This window comes from Vipera ursinii (genome assembly GCF_947247035.1).
Source record: "Vipera ursinii genome assembly, chromosome: Z".
Lineage (NCBI taxonomy): Eukaryota > Metazoa > Chordata > Lepidosauria > Squamata > Viperidae > Vipera > Vipera ursinii.
The window spans coordinates 118,151,364-118,168,682 of NC_139517.1; the positions used below are offsets into that span (position 1 = coordinate 118,151,364).

The 17,319-nt window shown below is 38.8% G+C and overlaps 1 protein-coding gene across 1 annotated transcript in view; it reads left to right on the top strand.

The window, feature by feature from the left end:
* VIPR2 (vasoactive intestinal peptide receptor 2) overlaps positions 1-17,319 on the top strand; it is a gene marked incomplete at both ends in the record, with an annotated part of 82,783 nt that overhangs the window by 15,670 nt on the left and 49,794 nt on the right. Inside the window, 2 exons of the mRNA XM_083378629.1 lie at positions 14,327-14,434; positions 16,936-17,030. Coding sequence (XP_083234755.1) covers positions 14,327-14,434; positions 16,936-17,030 — 203 coding nt within the window. The remainder of the gene's footprint in view (positions 1-14,326; positions 14,435-16,935; positions 17,031-17,319) is intronic.

Here is a 17,319-nt window from a genome sequence, read left to right on the forward strand (position 1 = left end):
CCAAATCTGGGTCACAGAGCATATAAAAACAGCAAAGTTGTTAGGGGAATGCAGTAGGTGGGAAGTTCAGAGAACAAAAGACAATGTATGAATTTGGGTATCAATGTGATGAAAGCAAGGAGGATGTGCAACCATAAAAAGTTGTTGTAAAGTAACTTTAGTTATATTTCCTTTTTTCATACTTCATGCTTTTTTTTTTAAAAAAAAGAAGCCTTCTGGGTATATGTGTATTCTTTAATTCCTCAACTTCCCTGTCTCCTTGGTCTGGTTCCCAGTACTAAAGTACAATTAATATTAGGATTACAATAACTGTACTTTCAAATTTTACATGGTCACCAGATGGCATTAGGTTTTTTTCAGAATGTTCTGTAACTTTGTTGCCATCTAGTGGTCATCCCTAAAAAGCAGAGACATCACCCTGTCAACAAAAGTGCATATAGTCAAGGCTATGGTCTTCCCAGTTGCAATGTATGGCAGTGAAAGTTGGACCATAAGAAAGGCCGAGCGCCAAAAAATTGAAGCCTTTGAACTATGGTGCTGGAGAAGACTCCTGCGAGTCCCTTGGACTGCAAGGCAATCAAACCGGTCAGTCCTAGAGGAGACCAACCCTGACTGCTCTTTAGAAGGCCAGATCCTGAAGCTGAAACTCAAATACTTTGGCCACCTAATGAGAAGGAAGGACTCACTGGAGAAGAGCCTAGTGCTGGGAAAGGTTGAGGGCAAGAGAAGAAGGGGACGACAGAGAATGAGGTGGCTGGATGGAGTCACTGAAGCAGTAGGCGTGAGCCTAAATGGACCCCAGAAGATGGTAGAGGACAGGAAGGCCTGGAGGAACGTTGTCCATGGGGTCGCGATGGGTCACATGACTTCGCAGCTAACAACAAGTGGTCATCCAGACAGTGCAACCCAGATATGGTGACCTTATGACAACTGCTCCTTTAAACCTCAATGCTTTCCCAGTGTTTATACATGAAGATGAGCAGGGACAGCTTTCTTTTGAATTAACTCATAAAACAACAACCCATCATTACATCTGTTTGCCCCAGAATTCTTTTCATACCTGAGAAAAATTCATAAAATTTTTATTTGTGACGGTTGCAGTATCATGGGATCACTTTTTGCAAGAAAAAAAATCAGATTCAGTTAATAACCCTGTTATTAACTTAACAACTGTAGTGATTTACTTAGCAACTGTGGCAAGGAAGGTCATAAAATGGGGCAAAATTCATTTAACAACGGTCCCACTTAGCAACCAAAATTTGGGCTCAGTTATGGTTGTAATTCAAGGACTACCTGTACTTAAACTCTTTTCAATCGACACAGCAGTTTTTTGTGTTGGAGACTAATGGGAGCTCCAGAATATTTAAAGAACATCACAAATCTGTATATGTTTACTAATAATCCTTTTCTTTGGATTAATTAGAGATATATGGTCATTAGTAGCCTTAAAAGCAATTTGAGGCTGCATAAGAAGAGATGGTGCAGTTGTTTGTCGGATCACGTAAGTGGCAATATTATAGGGACCATTCAGATACAGGTAGAAGTCAACTCGCAACCATTCATTCAAAGTTACAGCAGTACTGAAAAAAGTGACTTGAAGATTGGTTTTCACATTTATGACTGTTTTGGCATCCCCAAGGTCATGTGATCAGAATTCAAATGCTTGGCAACTGGCATTTATTTACAACAGTTGCAGTATCCTTGGATTGTGTAATCACCATTTGCAATTGTGCATCTGGTTTTCAACAAGCAAAGTCAGTGGGGGAAACCACTTACCGTAACCACTGTATGGTTCACTTAACATCTGTAGTGATTTGCTTAACAACCATGGCAAGAAGATTGTAAAATGGGGAACAGTTCACTTAACAATTGTCTTGCTGAGCAGTCAGGCTCCATTGTGTTCTAAGTCAAGGACTACCTGTATATTAGTGTCTCCTGGGAACAAATTTGTACAATGCTAGTTTTTACCGGAATTCAAGAAATAATATGAATTGTCCACCTGTTTTGCTAGGGGTCATGGCAGTGATCAAGTGCCCAGGCAACTGATTCTTTTAGATCTGGAGACAATGAACTTTCCAATAAATAAAAGGTTTTTAGACTTTATCACTAGCTCAAGCAAACATTTAAAAGCACAACATAAAAGACATATATTTGGGTTTGTATGCTGTCCACTTCTGGATAGGTCTGGGCCCTCTGTGAGAGAGAGGTGCCCGATCTGTCTTGGGAGTTACCTAGCCAGCTCAAGTGGCAGGGAGCTGGTGGACTGGACATTGTTGATCTTCTGTCTTACATCTTTCCGAGTGACTATGGGACTGCCTGGCTGGATCTACCCGAAAAATGGTTTTATCCTACTCAAGCACGGACTTATTCGCGCTCAGGGGTGCCCCCCCTTCCTGGGCACGACCCGCCTTTATTTCAATCTATCCTCTTGATGACGGGCCCAATTACTGGGACCCTGAGAGATGGTTGGGCAAGGACAGGAGCCTCCATCACAAATTTAATAAGAGGCCCCTGGTGCATTTTTAGCTCAATTTTTTGTGGGGTTAGGGAGAGGGGAGGGTTCTAAAAAGGTTTGGTTGGAGACTGGGCGGGGTTCCACCAACCGTTTCTCAGACCAGGCCGCGGATTGCTCACGCCGTGGTGGGGCTTGGTAGGGAATGGCCGCCGTGGTGGGGCTTGGTAGGGAATGGCCGCAGGTGTATGAACAGAGGGCTGTATCAATATCCGGGAGTGCGTCCCCGCTGTCTTCAAGCGGTGATGCGCTCCGACCCTCTGATTTCAGCCCGTGGTACCAGGAGCGAGGATGAGCAGCCACCTGTGGAACCGCATTCCGGTTGAGCTCTGGATGGCCCCCGACCTGCGCTCCTTCCAGCGTAATTTAAAAACCTATCTATTTGAGCAATCTGGCCTGGTCTGATGGGTTTGGGGTTGGGTTTAAATAAGTTTTAACACATTTTTAGTATTGTATTTTTGGGCATAATTATTTAATTCTTTTTAATCTCTTTTTTAACTTTTGTATTTACATTTTGATATTTATTGCCCTGTACACCGCCCTGAGTCCTTCGGGAGAAGGGCGGTATATAAATAAATAAATAAATAAATAAATAAATAAATAAATAAATAAATAAATAAATAAATAAATATTCTAAGCAAGATAATACCCAAAGCTTTTACAAACTGCCAGGAGCTTCTTGACAACTGAGTTACCTTGAAGGTGGCCAATTTTTCCACAGTACCCAGAGCTATGCTCCATGCAGGAGCTTCTCACTAATAACCCCACAGGTTTTATCAAAATCTGACACCAGAACTTCATGATCCTGTTATAGTCAGGAGCTTGCAAGACCTAACATTGACTGAGTGAGACATGACTTCAGGACAGGAATCGAAAGTCCTGAGACCTTCACAATGGCAAAAGTTTTGAAGTTATGAGCATAATTTTGGATGTTAACAGAGAGTATCAAGGATAATTTAAGAGAAAGGTGCTTTTCTTAATCAGAAAGGATCGTAAGGTTTTTAAAGAATGCACTGTATATATTTTTCTTAGATTGGTGAAATTGGGTAGTATTGTTCTGAAAAAGTATTATAAGTTATAGATTTCTTAATAACAGTATCAAGGATAAGAGGCAAGGATTGTAAAAGATGGATCAATAAATGTCTCAAAAAGACATTTCTAGACATAGAAATTTCCAATATTTCATTTCTGAATGCATTTCTAACACAAAACAGATTTTTCATTGGGAAGAAATATTGAAGATGTGCTTGCCGAGGACTCATTTAAAAAAAAGTTATTTTAAACTTGGTGAAAAATTTGAAGTCACTGTTAATTCTAATTTATGCCTGTTTATTGCATTTCTTTAAACAGCAAATGCTTATGTGGCTCTTACTTTTAGAAAATCCAGGCTTGAATTTTAATAACATTTCCATAGAGAAAGGTATTCCAGAGTTTAAAAATGTCATTAAGGTGCAAAATATATGGCTTCATTTGCAGGTTGCAAATGAATGAATGAATGAAGGCTACTGCTAAGCTTGTAAGCCGCCCTGAGTCTTTGGAGAAGGGCGGGATATAAATGGATTTTTTAAAAAAAAGCTCCTCTAGGTTTCATGAACATTTATATTTGTGCATGGAAAACATGATTCTGTCATTTTGTTTTAAGGGAAGATTTTTTTTTCTAGTGGAGAGCTTTAATATGCAGAAATATATAAACAAGTGTATTACTGATCATGAAAGAACAAACTGTGCTCCATTACTTACCAAGATCTTGCATGACTTTTAGCTAAAGCATGCACTCAAAAAAAATCAAGTAGATAATCAAAGTTCCATTGGGATATATTTCTCTTGGGATCTTAAATATACCATATTTATCTTTAAACCATTCTCTGAAGAAAAAGTATCTTTCTCTTTATTGAAACACAAATCTGTTAAAAGATTACAAGGTTAGTTTAGCAGAGTATAATACTATATTCACATCACCAAATCCATAAAGCATTTTTTGTATTATGGCATAACTGCTTATTAAGTCTACCTGAATTAAGTACACATATGAGCTATTCATTTTGTGTAGCTGAAATAGATTCTCAATCAGTTACCTTTTATTTTTCTCCCATCCTCATTTATTTCCTTCTCATTTCATGTTTCAGAGATCATTATGACCTGATAAAATAATTTTCTTTCCCAAATCATTGGGTCAAATATTGTAATCAAAGTGTATGTATGTAAGTAAAGATGTAGAGTTTAATACATGGAGTGTTTCACAGTATTTCCTTGTACAACATCTTTGCCACTTTCTGGGAATCTGCACACAGACCTTATCTTTTGTAATCTTTCTTAACTTTGATCTAACTGATGCTTCTTTTAAACACTATATCATTAGATATTACAGTAAGAAAAAAAGCAGTATCAATTTTTTATTCCATTATTTGCATCCCACCTTTATTATTTTTACAAACAACTCAAGGGAGTGAAGATATCCAACACATCTTCCTCCTATTTTCTCTACAACAACAACCTTGAGAGGTGGGTTGGATTGAGAGAGAAAGAGAAAGATAGAAATGTAGGTTTGAATTTTTGCATGCCTAAAATCAATTGGGACTCCACTGTTTGTGGCCTGAATCCTCTCTGGCATGGCAGGGTAGACAGAGCAAGGCATTAAATAGGAATTTTGCTAGGCATTGTGAAAATGAAACTCCAACCCTTTGATTTCCAGGCTACCTTGTAGCAACAGTAAGGATAAAAACAGCAATATCCTCTTCTATAGTAAATATACATTTCCTACCTCTATTTGTGCATTGTATATATTCCATAGGACCACAGTGGATACTAAATTGGGGAAGGGGGAGGGACACATCTCATTTCTGTTGCAATTCGCTGTAAGTAGGTAAAAAGATGATTTGGAGATTCATAGTTTAGATGTGAATTGAGTGAATGGAAGCCTATGAAAAAATGGACATTCCTATCCTCTTTCAAGCCTTGTATAGAAAGGCAGTTGATTTGAGCCACACTAAAATTAGCTAAGTACATGCATAGTACAAGGGGGTTGGATATTTTGAGGAGAAACTGACTTGCTTCAATAGTATTCTACAACCTGCCTTTTACCACAGTATCCCAGTCTATTTTAATGTCTGGAATGGGGGATTTAAAATAATAATGCCAAACATTCCGACAACTCTAATCAGAACTATTACGGTTCTGCAAATAGGAAACTGATCCTGAAGCGGTTGGTCTCATGATTTCTCTAAGGCCAAAAAAACAAAATGAGGCCTGAGATTCAGCCTTCAAGATCCCAGCCGGAATTCACTGGTTCTTATGTTGACATTATGAAACGCATAATATTTACAGTAGTGAAAAGATGCTTGGATCCTTCTATTATACTCACAGAGACCTGGGTGGAGTAGCTTGACTATGAATAGCACAGGACTGTCCTGTAATTTCTGTTCTTTTCTCTTTTTTAAAAAAAATACATGTCTTTTTTGACATGAAAACAAAGTTAATCTGCATAAGATAAGGCTGCAGTTTTCTTTCAAGTCAGAATATCTGTAGATTATAGGAAAGAATGATACTTCCTTTTTTCCATATAATAGACACAGTGCATCTCACCGATTCCCAGCTACTGTTATTTCAGTGATGATTATGACAGAGACATTACTCTTGCACCCAAAAGTAGGAGGTTCAAATCATCATCTCAGCAGGGCAAAGAAATACTTTTATCTTTATTAAACAAATAATAGGCATGCAGTAGGTACTTTAAAGGTAAAGGTAAAGGTTCCCCCGCACATGCGTGCTAGTTGTTTCTGACTCTAGGGCAGACATGTCAAACACAAGGCCCAGGGGCCGGATCCGGCCCGCGAAGTGGTTTCATGCGGCCCACGAAGCCATCCTGGAAACAGTGAGGGAACGGCCCCCACTGCCTTGGCCCTGGCCCAGAGACCCTCCTCCTGCCAGAGACCCTCAGATCTGTCCCACTCCTGCCCAGGCCCCCATAGGCACCCTTGATGCGAACGATGTAGAGCTGGCCATGCCCACCCAGTAGGCCATACGCACTCTAATCACACCCACCCAGTAGGCCACGCCCACCCAGGCCACACCCACCCGGCCCCTTGAGGGCAACCGCAATGCTGATGTGGCCCTCAATGAAATTGAGTTTGACACCCCTGCTCTAGGGGCTGGTGCTCATCTCCGTTTCAAAGCGGAAGAGCAAGCGCTTGTCCGAGGACATCTCCGTGGTCATGTGGCCGGCATGACTAGACGCCAAAGGCGCACAGAACGCTGTTACCTTCCCACCGTGGTGGTCCCTATTTTTCTACTTGCATTTTTACGTGCTTTCGAACTGCTAGGTTGGCAGAAGCTGGGACGAGTAACAGGCGACCCGCCAAACTGCCGACCATCTGATCGACAAGCTCAGCGTCCTAACCCACTGAGCCACGCATCCCTAGTAGGTACTTAAGTTTTCTAAATGAAGATTAGACATTGCCCCTTATAGAATTTTGCACAAAATGGAACAATGCATTTATTATGTGTGCTTTTAATTATTAGGGGGGGGAAACAACCGCTAGATAATAGAAAAAAGGTTTTTTTAAATAATCATAGAATAAGAAGTAATTATGTAACTATGCTTATATTTGCTGCAAAAGAACTGGAAGCTTTCTTTTCTTTTTTTTATTCTTTCTTTCTGGATTTTTTTTGTCTTTCTTTCCTTGCTTCTTTTATTCTTTGTTGGATGAGTTAGTTTTTATGTTCTTTGTAAAACCTTTAATAAAACCTATATTAAAGATTATGATTGTAGACATTTATGACCCGTTCTGAGAATTATGGGAAAGTCACTTATAATGTATGTAAATATTCCACAAATTCTTCAGGCACTCTGCAAATGCAACAAGGCCAAAATATTGTGTGTTTAAATATTCTGAAGATGTTTTACTTATTTATATAGGAGTTTGCTTCATATCAACTGAGGAATTTTATTTTAAACTAAAAAAACATTAGTGAATAAAGCAGAAAGTAGTTTGCTCTGAAAAGTTAGGATGGATTAATTTGTATTGCTTTCTGTAACATATGTTTTTCAAGGTCATGTTTATTTCATCCCACTTACACAACAGTGGTCAGTTTTTTTAAAAAAAAAACATTCAAAAACCAATAAACATTTTAATGCAGAAGTTTACTTAATACATATATGTTGGATGCAATTTTATATGTGCTAAATTACATGTACCGTATTTTCCGGCATATAAGACGACTGGGCGTATAAGACGACCCCCTACATTTCCTGTTAAATTATAGGGTTTGGGCTATACTCGCCGTATAAGACTACCCCTCTTCCAACGCACACTAAATAAAAATTAAAAAACATAAGATTTGATTTTAATATGGTAATTTTAATTCAAATGCTTGTGACATGCAGGTGCTTAGTAGGAAAACTGTCACTTATAAACATAAGGCTGTTTGTCATCAAACATGTAAACATAAAACAGTGCAAGTGGATTAAACAACAACAACAACAACAATGATAATAATAATAATAATAATAATAATAATAATAATAATAATAATAATAATTTGGAGGGGACCTTGGAGGTCATCTAGTCCAACCCCCTGCTAAGGCAGGAAACCCTATAAACCCTGTAAAAAATCACAGACTGCAGCTTCTTCTCCAATTGGTCCTACTTTCCCTGCGCAGACTAAATGGGAGATCCGCTCCAGGTTTTCCAGCCAGCCCTGTCCCTAAATTTTCAGTACCCGGCGTATAAGACGACCCCTGACTTTTGAGAAGATTTTCATGGGTTAAAAAGTAGTCTTATACGCCAGAAAATACAGTATTCAGTATTTCCAGAGTGTCTAGAAAGGAGATTAAGATTTCAAATGTTCCCTAAGGCATTGAAAAATTTGTAAACCAAAAAATAATTGTGTGGTGGTTCACACTTTTATTTGGGCAAATGCAAATTGTCAATTTACATTAAAATATAAAGCAAGCAACTTTATACTAGGGAAAAAACCCCCAAAGGTCATCAACGGATAGCAAATAGAATTCAGAGTCACTTTTTCCAATGGAGTTATGGCATGCAAGACAGCTTGATATTGTATTTCTATATTTCATTTCTACTAGAAGCTCAAGACATCATAAGCATTCTTATTCCACTCGTTTATTCTTACAAGAACAAGAAGAGTGTGGTCTAAGTTATCCTAAGGAATACAGGTAGTCTTCTTTGACTTAAAACCATTCATTTAGTAATCATTTGAAGTTACAACAGCACTGAAAAAGTAACTTATGATTGGTTCTTTCATTTATGACCATTGCAGCATCCCTATGGTCGCATGATAAAAATTTGGGTCCTTGGCAACTGATGTGTATTTATGACAGATATATTGTCCTAGAGTCATGTTATCACCACTTGTAACCTTCCCAGCCAGCTTCCAACAAGCAAAGTCAGTGGGAGAAGCCAGATTCATTTAATGACTGCATGATTCACTTAACAATTGCTGTGATTCACTTAACAACTGTCTTACAACAAAAATTTGGGGCTCAGTTGTAGTAGAAAGTCAAGGATTATCTATATTAACTGCTTGATATAAAGACATTCTTGAATTTGGGAACTTCACAGCTGAATGGAAATTTGAACCTGAATATTTAATTAGAAGTCAGCCTACTGATCCGTGGGCCAAATCCAGTCCTTCAGCTATCCCTGTCCGGCCCATGGCATTGGCGGCAGGAGGTGGGGCAGCGCCAGCACCAGGAGAGATCAGGGGGCTCTGTCTGGGTAGTGGGCGGCTTTAGTGGGGGCTTTTCACAAAAGTCCCAATTTCTCATGTGGTCTCCTTGGAAAAATTAATTGCCCATCCCTGGCTTACTGCCTTCTAGAGCAGGGGTCCCCAACCCCCGGTCTGTGGACCGGTACTGGGCTGTGGCATACTAGCAACCGGTCCGCACAAAAAAGCAAATCCCCATCCACAGGATGCAGGCAGCACACAAAACCATGCCCCCTCTGGTCCATGGAAAAAGCTCTCTTCATGTAACCGGTCCCTGGTGCCCAAAAGGTTGGGGACTTCTGTTCTAAAGAACTGAGAGTAAAGCAAGTTCTGGTTTCATTTAATTCGTGATGCAGATGTAAAACCAAGCTCTCCATGCATATTACTATTAAGGCTTCTGCTGTACATTTCCTCTATCAAATAAATCATGATTAGATAATGATTAGATAAAATTACATAAAGTTAAATAATGGGATATAGAAGTTCAAACAAGCTTGTGGTTGTTACTTAGGATTTACACAGTCTTCCGAAACCAGCAAATGTGTCCAATTAGCCATAAGCAAAGGATATGGCTGTTCTTGTGCCTCTAGAAGAGCTTGATGTACAGACGTATTTTACATGGGAAACAATAATTTAATCATTTTCTAATATTAGCTCTTAAATGCACTTTTAATGACAGGAGACAAAATTGCTTCTTTTTGCTTGCAAAGCAGTTTAATTGCCCATACTGAATTAGGGCGCAATCTGGAATCTTCCTGGACTGTCAATTCCTGTTCAAGGAACAGGTAGTAGGTCTGGCCAGGATTGACTTTGCACAGCTATGTATTGTATGCCAGTTATGTCCTTTCCTAAACCACAACAACCACAGTCTATTCATGGTTGCTCCTGCTCTAATCTCCTTCTAAATGGACTACTGCAATGCACTTTATGTGGGGCTGCCTTGTAGCATCTGGAAGCTACAAATGTACAGAATGTAATGATGGGTACTCCTCGATCAGTTCATGTTACACATCTTGTTTTCCAGCTTCATTCATTGCCAGTTTGCTTCTGGGTGAGTTTGAGGGGCTGGTTATAAGTTATGAAGTCTTTTATGGCATGGATTGGGTTCTTTGAAGGACTTCCTCTGCCTGATTATTCCCCATCCCTATCCCATTAGATCTGGCAGAAGCAGCATAGTCCAGATGCCACCTGTTAAAGAGTGCCATCTGGCCTTTTCTGTCATGGTGCCCATCATTTCATATATTCCCCCAAATGTTAAGCTGGCCCCAATTTTTATAAGGCTTGCAAGATGTGATGTGTGTGTGTGTGTGTGTGTGTGTGTGTGTGAGGAAATGGTTCTGAGCCCATACATGGGTTGTGCAGATTTGTTATTACTAGAGTTATTTTTACTTGACTTTAAGTATGTTGTCTTTCTTTTTTTTCTGTTTTAATGCCTTTTTTTCAATATTGTTAACAACTCGGGGTAATGAGTTTGAGATGGTGGCCATAGAAATCAAATGGATAGATACATACATGATGGTATGTGGTAGGCTAAGATGCCAAAATTCACCTATTCATATTTTGGAGGGTTTTCTCTAGAAGCTGTTGGACATAATGTAGATCTTTTCAGAAAAAAAGTCTTACCATTTAAATATGAGAACTATTTTGCTTTTCCTATAACTAAGATATAGGAGATGCTAAATTATGCTTTCCCAGTCTGGCTAATAGTTGTGATAAATGATTTTCATAATTATGACTTTTATTCCTTCTTATCTCATCTGTGACTGAAATGTTGTATAATAAAAAATCCAGATATATGACTAACAAAGGTTCTTAGTTAATAGCATTATTTTTCATAGTTTACCATAAATTGGTTTCCATTAAAAGGAATCAGTTAACGTTTAGACAGCAAACATTATAAATCCGTGGAGTTAAGAGATCAAACTAAAACTACACCAGTCAGAGAGAAATGGATTAAAAGAATGGACTTGTAATCTGTAGATATTGTTGGGGAGATAAACATCTGCTACCAAGCTTTATTTTGGTTGGATTCCTCTTCATTTGCATTGCCAGCCCTTGTAAAGATTGGAAGTATTTTGAAAGCAGCTTGAGACACAGGATTTACAGATGGGTGTCATTAAAAGCAGGCTCTCCAATGATATATAGATAGCTGGTTTGAAAAATTACTTTGAAATTGCATGAGAGTCATTTGTCTAGCAGTAGAGCAGCTGTATAAATATATATTTAACTAATCCTTCATTGATATTAAATTCAAATCATTATTAAGAATCCACCTCAAAGAATGGTTAAGTAGTAACTATTTTTATTAATTTGTAATAAATGATGGTTTCTAGCCCATCATTTATCTCTCATAATAGCTTGAAGCAATTCTTTATGTGCTGATTTAACAGGCATTTTTACTTTCTTTAATAAATAATTCTTGGGTTTAAATAATAAAAGTGGCATCTATTAATCTCAAAAGTATCAGCATTTTATACAATTATGTAAGCCTAATAAAGAATATTAGTGTTATTATGGTAGTTGGAAAATATTAGTAATGCTGAGCAACATCTGAAGGCTGGGACTGTGACTGAAGGCTAAAACATATAAAGAATGATTGCTGGAATTCGGAATGTCTAGTTTAATGAAGAGAAGGACTAAGGGTGACATGACAGCAGTGTTCCAATATCTCAGGGGTTGCCACAAAGAAGAGGGAGTCAAGCTATTCTCCAAAGCACCTGAAGGCAGGACAAGAAGCAACGGATGGAAACTAATCAAAGAGAAGAGACATAGAATTAAGGAGAATTTTTCTGACAGAACAATTAACCAGTGGCACAACCTGCCTCCAGAAGTTGTGAATGCTCCAACACTGGGAGGTTTTAAGAAGAGACTGGACAGCCATTTGTCTGAAATGGTATAGGCCAGACATGTCAAACACAAGGCCCGGGGGCCGGATCCGGCCCGCGAAGTGGTTTCATGTGGCCCGCAAAGCCATCCTGGAAACAGTGAGGGAACGGCCCCCACTGCCTTGGCCCTGGCCCAGAGACCCTCCTTCTGCCAGAGACCCTCAGATCTGTCCCACTCCTGCCCGGGCCCCCCTAGGCACCCTTCATGCGAACGATGTAGAGCTGGCCATGCCCACCCAGTAGGCCATACGCACTCTAGCCACGCCCACCCAGTAGGCCACGCCCACCCTGGCCATATCCACCCGGCCCCCTGAGGGCAACCGCAGTGCTGATGCGGCCCTCAATGAAATTGAGTTTGACACCCCTGGTATAGGCTTTCCTGCCTGAGCAGGAGGTTGGATTAGAAGACCTCCAAGGTCCCTTCCAACTCTATTGTTGTTGTTATATCTTTTAAACTTCCTTACAACATAATCATGATAAACATTAATTTTTGGCAAATGACAAAGTTAATAACTTTCTGTTGTATCCTTCTCTATTGTAATATAAATCTGACTAGGTTGCAAATAAGATTTATTACCTTGTCTCAGGCACAGTCATTTATCTTTGCTTGCCAACACTGAATATCTACTTTTATTTCATCGTTTGGTCTGTTTTCTCAACCTGGCAATTTCCAGATGTGAAAACTTCAATTCCCATAATTTCTTAGCCATCTTGGTGCCAATGTTAAAAATTCAGAGGATTGAAGTCCATGTTACTTGGAGTCTTGCTTTGATCTAACCTGTTCCTGTTTCTGCTAAGTAGTAAAGAAACAGATTTATATTGCATGATTCAGATTTAGACCAGGACATTTAACATCTATGGGGTCCTTGGTGCTCTCTTGAGTTTGATTATTTGCTTGCAGACATTTCAGTACCCAACTAGGTAAAACCATCAAAGCTAGGATGAGCTGTGTGAAGCATTTTACCCACATATGGTATCAATAAAAGGGAATATTTGTAGCTCAGAACTGAATTGTGGGTCTTTGGTGTTTTCTGAGCTTGACTGTTTCTTGCAGATATTTCTTTAGCCAACTAGGTAACATTATTGGTGCTATTCAACCTCTGGTAGTGTATCATTCTGTACCATTGACCTGAAGTTAGCATTTGATGCAATTCTAAGAAAAATTGGGGAGACAGCTTCGTTTGACTTCCTGTTATTTGGATAGATCATACTGCTCCATGAAAATATTTATATGAATACAGTACCAGTGAAATCCTTGCTAATCTTATTCCCATCACATTATCAGTTTAATAGAGTAGAACTCTTGACCCATTAATCATAAACTTCTATTTTAATAGTATTATTTAGGCTCTTTCACAAAACACATTTCATGCACCAAAACTGACACACTGACCCATCCCTACATTACTGTTGATGCCATTCTTTCTGTCTCGAGTAGAATTTCAGCAAAGCATCCAAATATAGATAGCCCTTGACTTATAATCAGGAGTTTAATTATCTTTTGAAGTTATGATGTATTTTTTAAAAGCTTCTTACAACCTGTTCTCAAAAGATATAACTGCTTCTGCAGACATATACACACACCCTGACGCCATCATGTCATTGCATTTTGGACACCAGGCAACTGGCTGTGTTTGTGACCCGTTGCAGCATGCTGTGGTCATGTGACTATGATTTGCACTGTTTTTTTTGGCAGTTTCCAGTTTTTACTAATCAAGGGCAGCAATGCATGATTTCTTCTGGCCAGCTGAGAAGATGGCTGGTTGCCCATTTTTTCCCCTGTGATGCATTATAAGGGAATCATCATAGCATTTTATGACTTCTGCAGAGACAACATGTTCTGGTTCATCTGCTGTGCTTCCTTTTATTGTAGACAAGTAACTTTAATTCCAGTTGTGCACTACACACCATCTTCAATAGTTACTATCCTTCATGATAATTTTTTGTGCCCTCCTAGCTTCCTGCTTCCTTCTGAAGGTACTTCAAACAATGGATCTAGGAAGATGGACCAATCAAATGCTGTTTATTTTTCCTTCCAAAATTTAACTGATGGACTAATAAACAGTGGAGCCTTTGCCCCCAGTTTTTTTAATAAGATGAAATTGAGAAGATTTCCTCCAATGTTCCCTTCTGTTGGTATTGTTGTTTCCTCTGGAAACATTAATTTGCTCAACAAGTTGAATGTTTTCTACTTATTTTTCAGGATGTGCTGGGAACTGGGATAACATTACCTGCTGGCGTTCTGCAGAAATTGGAGAAACTGTAACAGTCCCTTGTCCGAAAATCTTCAGCAAATTTTTCAGCAAACAAGGTATTAAAATGTCTTTCTGTAATTTGGACTGATGTGTATCTTTGGTTTCTGTGTGTTTTAAATGTTGGAAATAATGGTTATTTCATTAGGCGGGATACAGATTGAAAGGAAAATACATTTGACAAGTGCCTCTTAAGACTTGTGTTTTAAGACAGGTACAACCACCACCATAGCAGGTGGCATGCACCTCTTGTTGCAATTTCAGATACTGACTATATTTAGAAAATAGTCTTGAACAAGGGTTAAGGACAATGAAAAGTATTTTATAGCTTTGATGTTTAATGAAAGGAAATTCTTTTCTCTGATCATCTGTTGGTTTATGATAAGTTTTTTACTATGAAGATATGGGAAATCCAGCAGAGTATTTGGAAAGTCAAATTCATTTTCTTGCATACTTCAAAAGAATCACAAGGATTCTTTTAGGACCCTTATTCTAGGATCAGATCTGTGCTTTCTTTTTTGTTCCAATATTAGCCACCCCGCCATTTCTTTAATATACGAATGGATGATATATTTGCCAACATGTCTGGCTAGGAGACTCTGGAAGCTGAAGTCCACATAGCTGGAAATTGCCAAGACTGAGAAACACTGCCCTAAATGGAAAAAGCAGACTCCTGCCCCATATAGGGCCAACTGATAAAAGTTTGCCCTCCCGCCCAAGCATGAAGAGCAAGAGGCAGAGAAAAAAACTGATCAGGGTTTGAATTGGCCATAGGTCACCAATCTAGCCTTGTTGACTACCATTACATTCTGGATTGGAATTTGTTAAGTCATCTTCAGGAACAACTCTGATCGATGGAGGAGACAAGCAGATTAGGCTGACACAAAGGATTGTCCAAAAAAACTCTTCCTCAACTTTAGCCTTTCTTCCATGTTTGGATGAGTGTTTTTAAAAATGCATTTTTACCATTCTTGTGTGTCAGATGTGCATTAATCTCTGACCAGTAATTCATCACAGGAACTGAAGCCTTTGATACTCTTGCCATAGGTCATTCAAAATCACTTTAAATAATGATGTTGAGTAATGAGAGACTTTTATGGAGACAATTTAATTTAAATTATTCTCCCATCCGGCACATAGCCTCAGATTAGTTGTATCTAAAGCTACATATGTTGCTTTAAATGTTAAACAAATTTTTCTGGCCACCGAGTTTCCTTGAGTAGTTGTCATATCCTTAATGACAGACACTTTCTCAGAAAATGAAGAGGGAATCAAAGTCAGTTTGTGCAATAAACTAGGCCTATCATGACAAGCAAGCAACACTTTGCATGGGTGCAATAAATAATGTAGTATCAAAGGAAGTCCAGGAATGTGAGATTGCAAGGAAAAACGTACTGGGAGTGATGTATTTGGGAATCATTTTTGTTTCCAAATCAACTTACCTCAAACTGAATTATATACATAGGGTTCTGTTAGATACAAAGAAACATTTTTATATAAAGTTTTCCTTTTCCCCCCAAAAATGGTTTATTCCCAGTTTCAATATCTTGTTTGCTCCTATGGCCACCTCTTTTACATCCAAATCTTGTCAGTTGGATTGATATCTTGGATTTTGATATTGCCTTGTCTGGTGAGTTATGGGTTGAAACTTTGATTACCTTACCTTGGCTTTTTAATAAGCTATGCTTCTTTGCTGAATCTTATGACAAGAAAAGTGCGTATAGTCAAGGCTATGGTCTTCCCAGTTGCAATGTATGGCAGTGAAAGTTGGACCATAAGAAAGGCTGAGCGCCAAAGAATTGAGGCCTTTGAACTATGGTGCTGGAGAAGACTCCTACGAGTCCCTTGGACTGCAAGGCGATCAAACTGGTTAGTCCTAGAGGAGATCAACCCTGACTGCTCTTTAGAAGGCCAGATCCTGAAGCTAAAACTCAAATACTTTGGCCACCTAATGAGGAGGAAGGACTCACTGGAGAAGAGCCTAATGCTGGGAAAGATCGAGGGCAATAGAAGAAGGGGACGACAGAGAATGAGGTGGCTGGATGGAGTCACTGAAGCAGTAGGCGTGAGCTTAAATGGACTCCAGAAGATGGTAGAGGACAGGAAAGCCTGGAGGAACATTGTCCATAGGGTCGGACACGACTTCGCAACTAACAACAACAACAAAATGACATGTTGATTGCATGGGAGAAACTTTAATCCACCCAACTAAATATCACTGTGTTACACTGCTGTTAAATTTTGTCTGATACATTTGGATACAAAGTAGAACAGTTTTTCCAAAGTATTATTATTCCAATAGGAAAAACACTTGGAAATACAACATATTATCACCTAGCACTGATAAGAGCTGTGCTAGTTGTCAATGTTAGTTAGGAGTCTCAGAGTCGTCGTCTCAGTTTATCTGGAATCCATGAGGTTAGAGAAGATTAAATAATTTAATAAAAGTGGAAGATCTAACAAATAAGTTTTAAGGTTAGAGGTTTTGTTGACTTAATGGTGGTGGGAATGTCTGATGCTCATAAAATATATTGCAGTTCTCCCTTGTTCATTTTCTTAGGAAACATCAGCAAAAATTGTACAAGTAAAGGATGGTCAGAGATGTTTCCACATTTTTTCATTGCTTGTGGATTCAAAGATATCGAAGACAACCCGGTAAGAAAAACTTATTGAAAAATACTAAAGAACCATCTTCATTTTTAAGAGATCTGGTATTTGTATGACAGGAAATAAATACAAACGTCCATCTGATTGCATGTTAACCACTGAGTTATTAGCTTCTTTAGGACGATGTTCTGCATTGTCTGTCTTTGCCTCCCTAGAGAAGTCAGTTTTGCAGGTTAAGTTACCAGATTTGGATTGTAATTTCTTTGCTTCCAAAGTATCTTAGCTTTATGCTAGTTAACACAGAGCTTAATGGCAGAAAGTGAAGAGGAACTAAAGA